The sequence below is a fragment of the Micromys minutus genome, assembly GCF_963924665.1.
Source record: "Micromys minutus genome assembly, chromosome: 26".
NCBI classification, from domain to species: Eukaryota; Metazoa; Chordata; class Mammalia; order Rodentia; family Muridae; genus Micromys; species Micromys minutus.
The window spans coordinates 3,409,127-3,424,148 of NC_137961.1; the positions used below are offsets into that span (position 1 = coordinate 3,409,127).

Below are 15,022 nucleotides of genomic sequence, written 5' to 3' on the forward strand. Positions count from 1 at the left end.
TCCTTGCTCCGTCCCTGAAGTGACCTCCTTGCCACCTTCCTTCCCCGTGTCTGCTGGGTTCCCTTCCTTTTGCTGTGAATTCTTTTACCCTGAAACTAAACAAGAGATCGATAATCCTGACAGCATTCGAGTGCCACACACCCTTTTCAGAAACAAAATAAACCAGCGTGGGCATGCAGTTACGTATGTTCTAAACACAACACCGGGACATGGGATGATATAAGTTAACTTAATGTCAGGTTATTCATACGTTGACCGCCAGTAGATCTCTGCATTTAATGAGCTCAGACTAAATTGAAAACACTACAGTTACAGTAAGGACCGGCTCAGATAAGATCGACGGTCCCCATGGTGGAGTCGCCCTTGGTTAAGGAACAAATGTCATTTCTCTGACTCCAGCCCTGGTGTTAATGTTCAGCCTGTGTCTGTTGTAGAGATTTCGAGTATGGAGTTTCTTTCTCCATGTACTTCTGTCTCAGCTTCTTTCAGATGTCTGTAACGACTTGCACATAATCAGATATTAAAGTAGTTTTTCTGTGTATATTTAATTCAGACTTTCTCTCTGTGCTTCACCTAACAGTCTCCTTTGGACTTCTTTTTGTTTTTAAGGTATAAGTCAACAGCCTGATCCTGGCTTTACTGGGGCTACAACTCCCCAGAGTCCTCTAATGTCTCCCCGGATGGCACATACCCAGAGTCCCATGATGCAGCAGTCTCAAGCCAACCCAGCCTACCAGCCCCCCTCAGACATGAACGGATGGGCACAGGGGGGCATGGGTGGAAACAGGTAACGGCACATTCCTGAGTCTGCTCTGAATGGTCATCTTGGAAAGGCTCTGCAGAATAGTCTTCCCTTTCGTCCAGCTCACATTTTAGCAAAAGTCAACCGTTTCCCAGAAGCTTAGCACAGCACCTCTTGCTTTGGAGCAGAAGCAATGCCTCTAAGCAGGTGCCACCCCTGACTGTAGAACTCCTGTGCACACAGTAAGCCCCCAGCAGAGGGCGTAGGAGTGTGCGCCTCTCAGTAATGTATGCAAGAGAAGAGGCAGGCGTGGTGTTTCTGCGCTAGCAGCCCAGGCTGGCCTGCCCTGGGCTCATACCGTTTAGATACATTCATTCTAGAACAAGTCCCCATGACTGCTTCGGTTTACCATCAGACTAACATGGTCTCCTGTGTTCCAGCATGTTTTCACAACAGTCCCCACCACACTTTGGGCAACAAGCAAACACCAGCATGTACAATAACAACATGAACATCAATGTGTCCATGGCAACCAACACGGGTGGCTTGAGTAACATGAACCAGATGACAGGCCAGATGAGCATGACCTCGGTGACCTCCGTGCCTACGTCAGGGCTGCCCTCCATGGGTCCCGAGCAGGTAAGACCCTCAGAAGCACCTCGGAACTTTCTACTCTCGGCTCTCTGTCTATGCCGCAAGCCCCATATCTATTCTGAAAAGTGTCTTTTCACCTTATTCTCACCTGTCCCAGTGAGATTTAACAAAAATACTTGTTAATGACGAAGGAACTATTGGGAAGGACTCCTGGCTGCTAACGGGTTGGGGTTTTTATTGGTTTGGTTTGTTTTTTCTTGCTTTGTCTGTTTTTTTTTTTATTTGTTTGTTTGTTTTTTTTTAATTTCTTAACTTTCTCATCATTAACTTTTTTTATAATTTGTGGGATTTAGAAATGGAGTGGTAGGTGTTTGGAAGTTTGTGCTGGGCTGGCATTGCACCCCTTTTATCCCAGCACTAGGGAGGCAGAGACAGGTGGCTCTCTGTGAGTTCGAGGCCAGCCTGGTCTACACAGCACATTCCAGGACAGGGGGGCTGCACAGAGAAATCCTGCCTCAAAAAAACAAAACCAGCTTTTTTGAAACCTATGTTAAGCATGGGCCACGCTGCCCGCCAGCTGACCACTCAACGGTAGGGCTTTGCTGATACAGTGCAGGTGCCGTGGGGGTTGTTTTCTGTTTTCTGTTTTCCGGACAGCCTTCAAAGCTTTACTGTATGTGGCAGGTGTGGTGACGTTAGTTCCAGGCCGTCTGGGCTCCACGGAACTATGTCAGAGAAGGCAGGGCAAAGACGTGACCCACACAGTGGACATGAGCGGCTTCTGCTCCGTCAGGCCGGCTTTGAGAGTGAGGCACACAGAGGCAGAACAGCACAGTCCCTCAGCCAGCCCACCCAGGAGCAGCTTGACATGTCCCTCAGCCCAGACCGTTTGAGATACATGCACGGGCACAGCTACGGTGCCCTCTGAAAAATCATTCATGACCAGCACTAGTGGGCTGACTCTGAGTAAACACAGCTGCGACCGAGCCTTACACCTGAGTGTGGTCCCCAGGACTCTGAGAAAGAACTGACCTCTGCCTCCGCACACTCATGCCACGCAGACATACGTGTACCCATCACACACAAATATGCTGTGCAGACATACGTGTACCCATCACACACAAATATGCCGTGCAGACATACGTGTACCCATCGCACACAAAGAGTTTGTAAAGAAATACATCAATGCTAATGAGCCAGCGCGGTCTGGGCACCCTCACATTGCTCTTGCTAATTAATAACTTGTGTGAGTAGCGAGGTGTCAGGATGGTCTCAAGTGCTTCACACTCACAGGACTGAGTCACCAGCCTGATTTGAACCAACAGGATATAACTGAAAATGGGCAAAGAACATTTGCTTTTGAAGGCAAGTAGTGATTTCAGCCTCCTCTACCCCAAAGTGTTCTCGTGGAGAGTTGGGCTGTGGGGCCGTGGGATACAGTTGCTTTCCCTAGGGTGGAAAACCTAAAACCGGAAATGTGTTGTCACCCTAGGTCAGTGACCCTGCTCTGAGGGGAGGCAACCTTTTCCCCAGCCAGCTGCCGGGAATGGACATGATGAAGCAGGAGGGAGACGCATCTCGGGTGAGCAGCAGAAGCCGGATTGCGCCTGAGGTCCAGAACCTCTGCCCGTCTAGGCCTAGGAAATGCTGGGACCAAGGGAGTACCAAACAACAGGCTTGATGTGCACCCGTAGCTCCGGCTCTGAGGAGGCGGAGACGGGAGAATCAGAAGTTCGAGGTCAGCTCCACAGAGAGCTGAAGGCCAGCCTGTGCCTGCGCTGCTCCTCACCCTGTCTTAAGGCTAGCCTGTGCTACTCTTTACCTTAGAACAGCAAAAAGTAACTATCGGCACAGGAAAGCACTCTGCACCAAATAGACTATAAAGTGTTCTCCAGCTCCTAACACACTGATTACAGGACAGTGCCCAGCCCTCAGGAAAGGTTATCCCGTCAGGCAGAGGCAGGAGGATGAGGAATTCAGCATCCTTAGCAACTGTGAAGCCAGCCCAGGTTATGTCAGATCCAGTCTCAAAAAAATGAAGCAAAGGCCAAGGAGATATTAAATCCCTGAAGTCAGAGTGGAAAGAGAACCAACTCTCAGCACTGTCCATAGACTTCCATATGGATACCTACACATAAAACAATAAAGTTTTTAAAGAAATAACCTTTTAGGTCCACCTCAGAATACTCAAAACAAACAATAACTTAATCCCTGTTGGGAAAATATGTATAAATGAACATTGAATTTCCTTAATCCAGATAATTTTCGTTATTAATAATATTCAAGTCTAGAGTAAACCAGCCCGTTTCTCAGTGATATCATGTATTTGTTTTCCCATGGTGGCTTTTCTGGGTTTTGACAGTGACAGTGGTTAGTTAGGGTCCTCTACCTCTTCCTCACACCTATCCTCAGAACGTGACGGATAGGCGCGCTGAGCTTACCGTATTACTCTGTGTGTCTGGTATGTATATATACCAGGGAAGAATGTCCGACACTGGAAAAATTCTACACTAACCGTGTGTTTCTTTGGGTTTATCACTTCCCAAAGGCTGAGGCCTCCCCTGTGGACATAGTTTTCACAGGAAGTGCAAAGAGCTCAGGGGTGACTTACAAGCAAAAGCAGAGGTCTGGAACCTGGGCTCACTTGGCTGAGGCACAGTGACCACAGGTGACAATCAGGCACTCTGGAGAGGAGAGCCCATTTTAACAGAAAAGTGCCAGGTGGGCGGAGCCTCTTCCCTCTGAGTGTGGGACAGTACAGCTCAGCCTCTCTAACCCCAGCAACTGCTGGCCTGAGCCAGCTATCATTAGAACAGCTCTCTGGGAAGAGAGAGCCCAGGCTTCTGCTCTCTCCTAGGAGCACCCGGAGTCCCTGCGTGTGTCTTCTGTTTTCTCGCCTCCAAAAGGAGGAGCTCACATCCTGTAAAGCAAGCATGGTTGTCTGTCTATGCGTGTCATGTCCTTGGGTGTTGCAGGAACAGCCCGCTTTCCCTAGAGTTCCAGACCAGCCAGGATTGCGGAGGGAAGCATTGTCTCCGACAAATGAAGGGAGGAAAGGGAAGGAAGTCCCGTAGGCAGCCAGCTGGGCTCAGTCCACACCTCACTGGCCTCCGAGTGCCCACCTATTCTTAACCTGAGCGCCACTGTCCACTCCCCAGAGGGACAAGCAGGCTCTCACAAGGGCTTCCTAAGGGTGTGTGCAGCCTCATTTAAGAAGGCCCAAAGAAGCAAGGTGTTTCCTTGGTCCCCCACCCACCCTGCTACTCAGATCCTGACGGAAGGCAGGGTCACAGACACAGCAAGCATTTCAACTGTCTGGATGTGTTTAGATGTTATCAGTCTTCTCGGCATCCAGGTGCTTCGTCTCAGGAGGGAAGAGCCTCCAAAGCGAAGACAGTGTCCCCTTTGGACTCTGTCAGGCCTGCATGGATGCTCTGGGCTCCCCAGCATCTTCAGTGAGGGACGCCATTGTTAGAAGACGATGTCCTGGATTTCAGCACCAATGTTAGGGGAAGGATGAAGAGAGTGGGGGAATGTGGCCCATGGAGGTGTGGCGAGGCCTGGGGGCAAGGGAGATTCCTCTGAGGGACCCATGTTGGGAACCCCTTCCCCCTGAGGGACCAGCCACACAGTATAGTACAGAATAGAGTTTATTCAAGTCATGGGAGAGTTAAGAGGGCGGTAGAGGCAGAGAGAGAGGGAGAAGAGAGAGGAATAGAGGAGTAGAGGCCGGCCATGAGCACGTGGAAAGAAGGGGGGAGAAGGGAAGTGAAAGAGGAGGGATGGGGGGGAGCAAGGCTGCAAGAGAGCAAGAGAGAGAGGAGGGGGCAAGCAGCCCCTTTTAAAGTGTCAGGTCACTGGGCCAGAGCACACCTGGCTGAGGGGTGGGGTATACAGAATCCCCCACCCAGTCCTGTGGTAGAATGTAAATGAGGACCAGGGAAGCCTGCGACCAGTGCCAACTCAGCTGAGGGAAAAAGCCCGGGGGCACTGGGTGTTGCCCAGTTCAGAGCCCTCCCCCTCCCTGCAAGGGGTCTCTGGTGAGGCTGATGGACTCACACAAGACCTGGCTATGGAGTGCCCAGAGCACTTCCGGGGACACAGAAGACACACATACGAGTTCAGACTGGCTTCCTCTCTTCAGATACTGTAGTGGCCCTCAAGTACCCGCTGCTCAGCACAGCCTCGGCATATAGTCATCTAGATTATGATGCAGTGGGGTGTGTTTATCTTAATGAAGTCAGGGTGAGCATACCCTCCTCCTAGGACTCAGAGAGCACTCTAGGAAGGGGGCACTTACACGGCCTTTATTCCCAGTACTCGGGAAGCAGAGACAGGTGGACTCTGAATTAGAGGCCACCCTGGTCTATGTAAAGAATACCAAGACCCTTCATAGAGAGTGGGAAGGGAACTGGAGAGATGCTCAGTGGTAAAGCACCTGCTGCTCTTGCAGAGGTCCAAAGCTGAGTTCCCAACAGCAGCTCACAGCTGCCTTAACTCTGCTTCCATGGGTTCTGACGCCCCTTTTCTGGACAAGTATACAACATACACTTACAAATTACACATGAAACATCAACTACTCTTTTTTTTTTTTCTTTTTAAGTCAAAAGAAGCCAGGCATGGTGGGTGGCACATGCCTTTAATCCCAGCACTTGGGAGACAAAGTGAAACCAAGGCCAGCCTGGTCTTCAGAGTGAGTCCAGGACAGCCAGGGCTACACAGACAGACTCTGTCTCAAAAACAAACACGTTTAAAATCTCAATTCTTGAGCTGGGGAGATACTCAGAGCTTGCTCTGCAAACAGTTCAAATCCCTAGCTCCCAACTAAAAGCTGGGCATGGTAGCTCATACCTGTAACCTCAGCACTTCAGAGAAGGAGGGAGGAAACCGGCCAGCCAGTCTGGCTGATTCAGGAGCTGTAGGTTCGATGGTACCATGCCTTGAAGACCAAGGTACAGTGATTGGGAAAGATAGCAGATGTCAACCTCTGTCCATAACACATATGTACACACAATCAAGCTAAGTATGTAATACCACAAAATGGTGGGTTTGGGTGGCGGTGTGAACTTAGTAGCCAGGCAGACCTTAACCTTGAGGTATCTGCCTGCACCTCCTGAGTAATGGCGTTGTGGACCTATGCAACCACACCTGGCTGCAGGGACATCTTGGGTAGGAGGCAGAAGTCGTTGTGGGACTTCTGTGGACAGCACCCACAGGATGCTTCACCCGATGTGTTGAGCAGCAGGATCTGCCTTCCCGTGTCGGAAACACAGCTACTCATGAAATGTGACCTTTGTGACTCCTGTCATCCAGAATAAGCTAGTGTTTTGTGATATCACTTGACATTGCCAGTGTGGTGGTGCGAGGTGGGGTGGAGAGTCTGTGGTAGGCCAGGGTGGTAACAGAAAGAGCCAGGCAGACATACGGAGCCCCGTGTCCTCACACTCCCTTCCTGTTTCCCTGCAGAAATACTGCTGACCCTGGAGAAGCTGTCTGCGTCTTTCTTCAACCCACTGGGCTTAACAAAACCTTTAGCGGTCCGGAGAGCTGTGTCTTTGTGTCCACCCACCTGACCGGCGACCAGTTCCCCAGGACACATCAGCAGACAGCCGGGCCCTGGCCCACAGCATAGAGTGTGCTGGCTTAGCTGCCACCGGAAGAGCTGCCTCTCCCGACAGCCTGCAGCTCGCCTCCAGACCAACCCGCCGTCTGTTCACTGCATTCACCGTAGTGCAACTTAGATCTCCTGCAGAGTAAACGTCCACAGGCCGACTCCATCCCCATTCGGATTGAATGTATTTAAATGTGTGTATTTGGAGCTCCGTGCTCTTGTCCCGTTCCTGTCCGGCTCCAGACACTGGTTTCTTGCTTTGTTTTCTGTGGCTACTCAGTGTAGTGTAGATTACAGTCTTACCTAGAGGAGAGAAAGGAATGCTTTAGCACAGTCCAGCACACGGTGTTCTAAGCTTCAGCCTGCATTTGGTTGGGATGGGGGCGGGGCAGACACTGTGGACAGCGCTGTGTGTGCTGACACACCTAGTCAAGGACAACTAACACAGGCAGAGTTCTCTCCAGGACAGCCAAGATTGATGTTGAACAGATGAGAAGGTTCCTGAGAGAGGCTGTTACCATTAACAAGCATTTGTTCCCATTTTCCTTTGTTAAAACCAAACTAGTTTCCCCTAAATCATGAATCAAAAGGAAATATTTATTTCTAAATTGTTTCTAGACCCATCAGCTAGTTTGATTAGCATCTCCGCCCTTCCCCTCCCCGCCTTCTCTTTTCTCTCCCTCTTCCATTTCTCTAAAATGAAAACATCAACAGTATACACCATAGAGACCAGGAAGTCCTTTAGTTCTCAGTGTGGTGCCAGCCACGTACAGCAGCTTCCCAGTGACTGCACTTCCTGTCAGGGAGAGGAACAAAGTGGACATGGAATGCCATTCAGGCTGTGACGCCTGCTTAGGAAGCCTGGGCTGTCCATCAGCCTCCAAAAAGAGACAACATACTAATGAAGTCGACAGCAGACGTCACGACAGACCTAACCTCTGCCATGTGGGTTTTTGGTTTTTTGTTTTTTTTTTTAATTTTGTTTTTTAGCAGTGCTGACAAAGCCGAAGTTTTGTAAGGTACATAAAAATCCAATTTATATGTAAACGAGCAATAATTTAAGTTCTGAACTTAAGTGTTTTAACTGTATAATTTTGTGAGGTATACATATTGTGGGATTGACTCAAACAATGAGGTACTTCAGTATTAAATTAGATAACTTCATAGCAATGTCTCCTGAAGGTGTTTTGTGAGGGCTGCCCATGCCTTGACTAGACCTGAGCTGTAGACTTATGACCTTTTGTTTTCTAAACCTTAGGGGTCTGCTCATGGATCATGTATCTAATAATCTCTATGATGCGCAGCCGCCGTAGGAACCAAGTCTTGATTTTCTATGTTTATATTCTTTCTTAATAAACCTTAGAAAGACGACATCACTAAGCAGCCGCTTTGATGGTTGCTTTTCTTGCCCAGTGTCGGGGAAAACCTTTATTATTTGGTGTCCATTTCAGACAGCTGCAGTACCCAGAGCTGAGACCTTTTCAATTCTCCCCAACCCTGATACACACTTTCTTACCTAAATTTCAGAATGATACCTTTTGATGTCTAAAAACAAAGCATTTTATATTATCTCATTATCCAAGCTTTCTAGGAACAGAGAAACTTTTCCTTGAAATTTGTTTGTTTATTCCTGGCAGGGTGAAAACCATAGGAACTGCCCTATTTATATTTATATCTCCCTATATAGCTACAGATTGTGGAAATATAGAAAGAGATGTGACCCAAAGACAAATGGTAAATCATCGAAAAGTGTCGCTCCATGATAAGGAACTTTCTGGAAATTTGCATTTCAATACTTTTTCCACTTTGAGAGGAATCTCAGTGCAGGGAGGAACACTTCCGGGTTGGCTGCCAGTTCATGTGTCGCCCGAGACTCCACTTTTCTCCACCAGACCATCGGGTTGCACAGCTGTGCTGCAGAGGGGTCGCACGAGGCCCTGAGCTCCAGGCCCCGCCCCAGGAATGAGGCTCAGCTGGGCGCGGCCTGCTCTCAGATACACGTGACACAGCACAAGGGAAAATGGAATTTAAAGCAGATTTGGTTGGTTCTGTGTTGTATTAAATCCCATCTCACTGTAACACCAGCCACACTTCACACTCTTCAGTGCCAGCCAATCACCACCGTTTCCTAGTGCTGACCCCACACCAGACGAGGGTACAGACCCGGCAGTCAGAGTAGCCACACACTGCGCTCCATCTCCTCAGGAGGATGGAGTCGGCGAAGCCAACGCCAACCCAGCCTCCGCTTCCACCAGTATTGCTCACACACTACACAACACGTGTACTTGGTTTTGTTTGACAGAACATAGAATCAGTGTTTCCTTAGATTATCAATGTGAAAAGCATAATGTGAAGAATGCACACACCTGGTCTTGGTTGTGAAATCCATTGAAGTGTTCGTGCAACATGGTGAGTTTCCAAAGTGAAGTGTGCTGTGTTCCTACAACCAATTCGTTCAACTCAAAGATTAAAACAACACGCGTGCGTGTATCTCCTACTACCTGTAATGGTGGAAAGCAATGGTTTTTTGCAGTTTCAGATGCAGTTTTTAATCTGTGTGTAAAAATGGAGTTCATATGGGTGTGACACATGAGCTAGAGGCGCAGATCCACTTGCAGAACCCAAAGATACACAATCAATTTTGAAATGCAACTTAAGCCATTAATTGTCGGTGTGACTTTAAATTTTTCTAGTGTTTGTATGGTAGTGTATACTGCCGAAGAGCAAAGCATTCTCTGCACAAAAGAAAATACTGTAGTGGCTTCGACTTTAATTAGAACTTTCTCCCTGGTGTTTCTTTATAGACTAAAACAAAATCTTTTAAGTTTCTTACTACAGGTAAAAGCTATGTGCAAGAACCTCAAAATGCTAAAACCTAGCATAATGCCTTAGATCTGTTTTTAAGTCTTGTATATTCCTACATAGCTGTCCAATGTACTATATTTGTATAGTGAACTGTGTACAATTTTTGAATAAGTCTGTCATCGCTTAACTGTATGTCACTGAACAGTGATGGTGACCCATTTCTTCAAACATTTAACTGTCTTTTTTTTTTTTTTTTCCTTTGTCATTTGTGGGTTTTATTTGTACAGTTCCTCATGAAGTTGCATCTGAGATATGTGTATATGAAAAGATGATACAAGGGTAAAATTAAGCAATATATTAACTATGGTGGTTCTTCAGGAGAAAGCTTACAGTGTGTCAGGCTGTGATTTATTTTCAGAAACAGAGTTGACTCTGGACATTACTTCGCTCATCTGCATCGATGTTTGTATTTCCAGTGTGAGCAGTTTATGCAAAGGTAGATATATTCAGAGAAATTTTAAATACATTTATGCAAGTTACTATTGCTTTGCTGATGCTATTTGCTTATTTGATGTTAAATAATGCTATTGTAAATAAAGAATCTGTTGTTACTGCATCATTTAATAAATTTTAATGCCTTCGGGTTTTACATGGCTTTAAAGATTTTAATGTGGTGATACGGTATCTTCTTTTGTAGTTTAAAATATCCGAGAAGTACTGACTGCTCTTTCAAAGGACCCAGGTTCAATTGCTAACATCCACGTATCATCTCAAAATCATCTGTAACTCCAGTTCCAGGAGATCCAGCCCCTGCTTCCGGCTCTTACAGGCATTAGGACTACTCATGATACAGTTTTCATGCAAACAAAACACGTATAGACATACAACTTTTTTTAAAAAATTAATGACCTTGTCTTTTAGGAATTCCTTGGGCTGGACATGGTGGTACATACCTTTAATCCCAGCACGACAGAGGCAGAGGCAGGTGGGTCTGCCTAGTCTATAGAGCATGTTCCAGGACAGCCAGGGCTGTTGGGGAAAAAGAGGAGGAGGAGGGCTGGAGAGATGGCTCAGTGGTTAGAGCACTGACTGCTCTTCCAGAGGTCCTGAGTTCAATTCCCAGCAACCACATGGTGGCTCACAACCATCTGTAATGGGCTCTGATGCCCTCTTCTGGTGTGTCTGAAGACAGCGACAGTGTGCTCGTATATAATAAATAAATAAATCTTGAGGAGGAGGAGAAGAAAAAAGGAATCTTGGGAACTGGGAGATGGCTCAGCATGCATTTCACTCTTGCACAGGAGCCAACTTCAGTTCCCAGCACCCAGCTCAGGGGGCTCACAACCGCCTGTAATTCCATTTCCTGGGGATCCAGTGCCCTCTTGTGGCTTCTACAGACACTGCACGTGGGTGCACATGGGGAAAAATCGCTCATACACATGATGAAAATAAATTTTTAAAATGGCAGTTGTTGGTCACAGTACTCTTAACATCTGGCTCTTCCAGAGAAGCCAGGGAAGTATATCCTTGTTGTCATTACATAACACTTTATGGCAGATGAAGCCTATACATTCCCTACTCCAAATACTGTCGCAGTCCCAAGTCACAAACTGTATCTGTGTATGTGCACACCTCGTAGTCAGAGGTCAGCTTTCAGGTTCTCTCAACTATATATGTCCTGGGGGTGGGACTCAAGGTTACCAGGCTTGGCAAGATGAGCGCCTTTACCAGCTGAGCCATCCCCCTCCCCCAACCCACAAACTGTTTATGAAGATGGCCTGTCCTGTGTCCTGGTTTACTGGAGTTGGTTTGGTACCAAGAGAGGAATAGTGTTAACTACAGCTCCTCCCACCCTAATTCCCATGCAATACTAGAGGCCCAGTTTGGGTTTCCTTCTCTGGGATAGAGGGGAGCACTGCCCTTTGCAGGTGGTAGCCCAGGGAGGACTGGCAGTCAGCAGCAGGAACTATGTCTAAGTACCCACAGTTTCATAGCCCCCTGCGGACTGTCCATTTTTCCTTTTCCTTTTTGGATACTGGCCAAGTCGAAACATAGTAACTAATATTTTACATAAGCTACCACACCCCAGTTTGTGGTTGCTTACAAAAGGTGTGGATTTTTATCTCTCCTACCTTCCTCCTCCAGCCCCATCTGAAACTCACTGTGCAGCAAAGCTTGGCCTTGAACTCCTCCTGCCTGGTTCTCCTTCGTGCTGAAACTGCAGGGGGTCTGCAGCAACCTAGTGTTGCTCTCTGAGAGACGCTGCTAGCTCCTGCAACGGCAAACACGTCATCCACAAGTTGTACCCAGGGACTGGTGACAGGGAAGAGAGAATTGGTAGCCATGCCTGCCTGCCTAGTTAGTGTGCCCAGCAGCACCACAAAATGGGAATGATGTACCATGACTGATATACCACGATCCAGCAACACAGCTCAGCAAGCAAGCACTTTCCACCAAGCCTGAGCAACATGGGACATTAAGTGGCTTCTGCAGGTTGTCCTATGCCCTGGTTAATGGTGATGAAACGTGACCAAAGCAACTCGGGGAGAAAATTGTCTTTTCGGTTTATTTACACGTCCACGCCACAGTTCATCAAATGAAGTCAGGAGAACTTAAGCAGGACAGGAACCTGGAGGCTGATGCAGAGGCCACAGAGGGTGCTGCTTCCTGCTTCCCCTGGCTTGCTCAACCCAGGACCACCAGCCCAGGGATGACATCCTCCTACAATGGGCTGGGCCTCCTCCATCAACCACTAAGAAAATGCCCTACAGACGCTCTCTGATGACTCTAGCTTGTGTCAAGTTGACATAAAACTAGCCAGCACATCCTCTGACCTCCACACATGTGCCAGTGTGGGCACATTCACACCACTAGCAAACATGCAACTGGAGAACAGTACCACGCAGCCCCTATGGACGCAGCTGCCACAGGAATCAAGCAGCCCTAGTGGCCAAGACAGAGCCTACGCACGTGCCTAATGATGAGGTGTTTCGCTGATGACAGATTAATCTAGGGCTGCTCTGACTGCTCCCCTTTTAAGCTTAGAATACACATTCTAATGGCAGCAAACCCAGCGAGACTTTGGAACACTTGCCCACTGGGGGGCCCCAAACACTAAGCTAAATAAAGATTAGCTGGTGACCAGCAGGGGGAGCGCAGCAGCAAGGCTGGCCACGTCCCCAGAGCATACAGCTGAGGCGGGAACCTGGCACTTCCTGGTCCCTGGTCTTTCCTTCAAACACTACCGTTTCCCCTAGCCCGGGCCCCCGAGATGTCTGCTTGACTCTTCAGGGTACCAGGAGCTTCCTACAGAGGAGAATTCTAACCGCCCTGAGCAGGAACAGTTCTTTCTCCCCCACTGCCTTGCTCGCAGGCTCCCTGTTCTACCCTGCTTCTCTTGCTGTGAGAAAACATTGACCAGACGGGATGACTTATCTTACATCTCAGTACTGAAGAAAGACAGGGCAGGAACTGAAGCCGAGACCACAGAGAAAGGTTTGCTCTTACTGGCTTGCTCTTGTTGGCTCCTTGGCTACCTTTATACAATTCAGGATCACCAGTTTAGGACGGCACTGCTGCAGTTTCCTGACTTCTCCCAAATCAACCATTAATCAAGAAATGCCCCACAGATATGCCCTCAGGCCAATCTGATAGAGGAGAGCATCCCTTAACTGAGGTTGTTGTGTTTTATTAAAAAAAGAGCCGGAGTATGTGTTGTAGAGGTGCGATATGGTGATTGTGGAAGGGGTATCTCTGTGCACACACTGAGGCATCCCTCCCCCAGAGGTACCAGCCACAGGACAGATATCGTGTAGAATAATTTATTTGGGGCATGGGAAGGGGAGTTGAGGGAGTGAAGACAGAGAATGAGGGGGAGGCAAGAGAGCTATCGAGAGAGAGAGAGAGAGAGAGAGAGAGAGAGAGAGAGAGAGAGAGAGAGAGAGCGCTATCGAGAGAGAGAGAGAGAGAGAGAGAGAGAGAGAGAGCTATCGAGAGAGAGAGAGAGAGAGAGAGAGAGAGAGAGAGAGAGAGAGGGAGAGAGAGAGAGAGAGAGAGAGCTATCGAGAGAGAGAGAGAGAGAGAGAGAGGGAGAGAGAGAGAGAGAGAGAGAGGGAGATCCCATGGAGATTATGGTCCCAGTACACAGCAAAGCCTTGTTCCCTTCACAAGGGCAGTGAAGCCAAAAAGACCCCTCATGTGTACGTACCTGTGACTGAGGTTGTCACAAAGCACACAGGCCACCAGGGTGATGCTTGTTTGAAATGCCAGCACTCAGAAAGCAGAAAAACAAGTGGAATGGGAGTTTAAGGCCAGCCTTGGCTACATAGCAAGCTTGAGGCCAGCCCAGGCTAAGTGAGACCACAACTCAAAACAAACAAAAGTCACTGGCCTATAGCCAGGCCTCAGTAAACCAGAGGCCTTTTAATGTACCTGCGCTGGCTCGTACTAATTGGCAAGTGGCCAAAGACTTGTCCAATAACCAGAACCATATATATATCACACAAACACACACACACACACATATATAAAATGTATGTATGTGTCAGTGACTAAAGCTCTTACTTTGTTGTCGTTTTTTGATTAGGTGTGTTTGTTTTGTGTGTGTTTGTTTCTTCTTTTTCTTTGGGGTTTTAGGGACAGGATCTCTCTACAGAGCCCTGGCTGTCCTGGAACTCACTATAGACCAGGCTGGCCTCACACTCAGCTCTGCCTGCTTCTGCCTTCCTGTTGCTGGGATCAAAGTCATGTGCTATCACGCCCTGCGTGAGCATCTTCTGTTTCTGAGCCCAGCTGGCTTTATTGGTACTCGTGGCACGTGAAATCTTGGAAGGAATTAGTATTACCTGAAGGAGCCTTGAAGGTCGGCTCAGGCAAGCTCCCTGCCTAAGGGATGCCTCGCAGGTAGGAAGCCTCCTGGGCAGGTCTTGGCAGCCATCTTTCCGGCCTGATGAGTGAGCTGGCTGAGAGCCGCATTCTGACAGCTTCGGGTTTTTCCTGGAGAGAATGCTTGGCCAGAGCCCTGAAGTCTCTGAAGGCTTGCTTCTCAGAGGCTTTCTGTGGGCTGAAGGCTGGGCATACGGGATGTCAGCTGGGCCCAGTTGGGCCTGATTGACTGACGTGGCTATGGAGGCAAGAGTAAAAAGCAAACAAGCAAAAGCAAGCCCAACGCGTTCCTCAGCTCCTGTGTCCGACGCTGTCCCGACCAGTCTGCTCATCCTGCCCGCAGTCAGAGGCCATCGGAAACCTTCCTGTGGACAGTGAAGCTTGCA

At 48.3% G+C, this 15,022-nt stretch overlaps 1 protein-coding gene across 1 annotated transcript in view; it reads left to right on the forward strand.

The window, feature by feature from the left end:
• Positions 1-10,331, forward strand: part of NCOA2 (nuclear receptor coactivator 2) — a 123,556-nt gene extending 113,225 nt beyond the window's left edge. The window contains exons 19-22 of the mRNA XM_080938780.1: positions 610-787; positions 1,183-1,381; positions 2,829-2,918; positions 6,803-10,331. Coding sequence (XP_080794906.1) covers positions 610-787; positions 1,183-1,381; positions 2,829-2,918; positions 6,803-6,814 — 479 coding nt within the window. The 3' untranslated portion in view covers positions 6,815-10,331. The remainder of the gene's footprint in view (positions 1-609; positions 788-1,182; positions 1,382-2,828; positions 2,919-6,802) is intronic.
• The last annotated feature ends 4,691 nt before the right edge of the window (positions 10,332-15,022 follow it).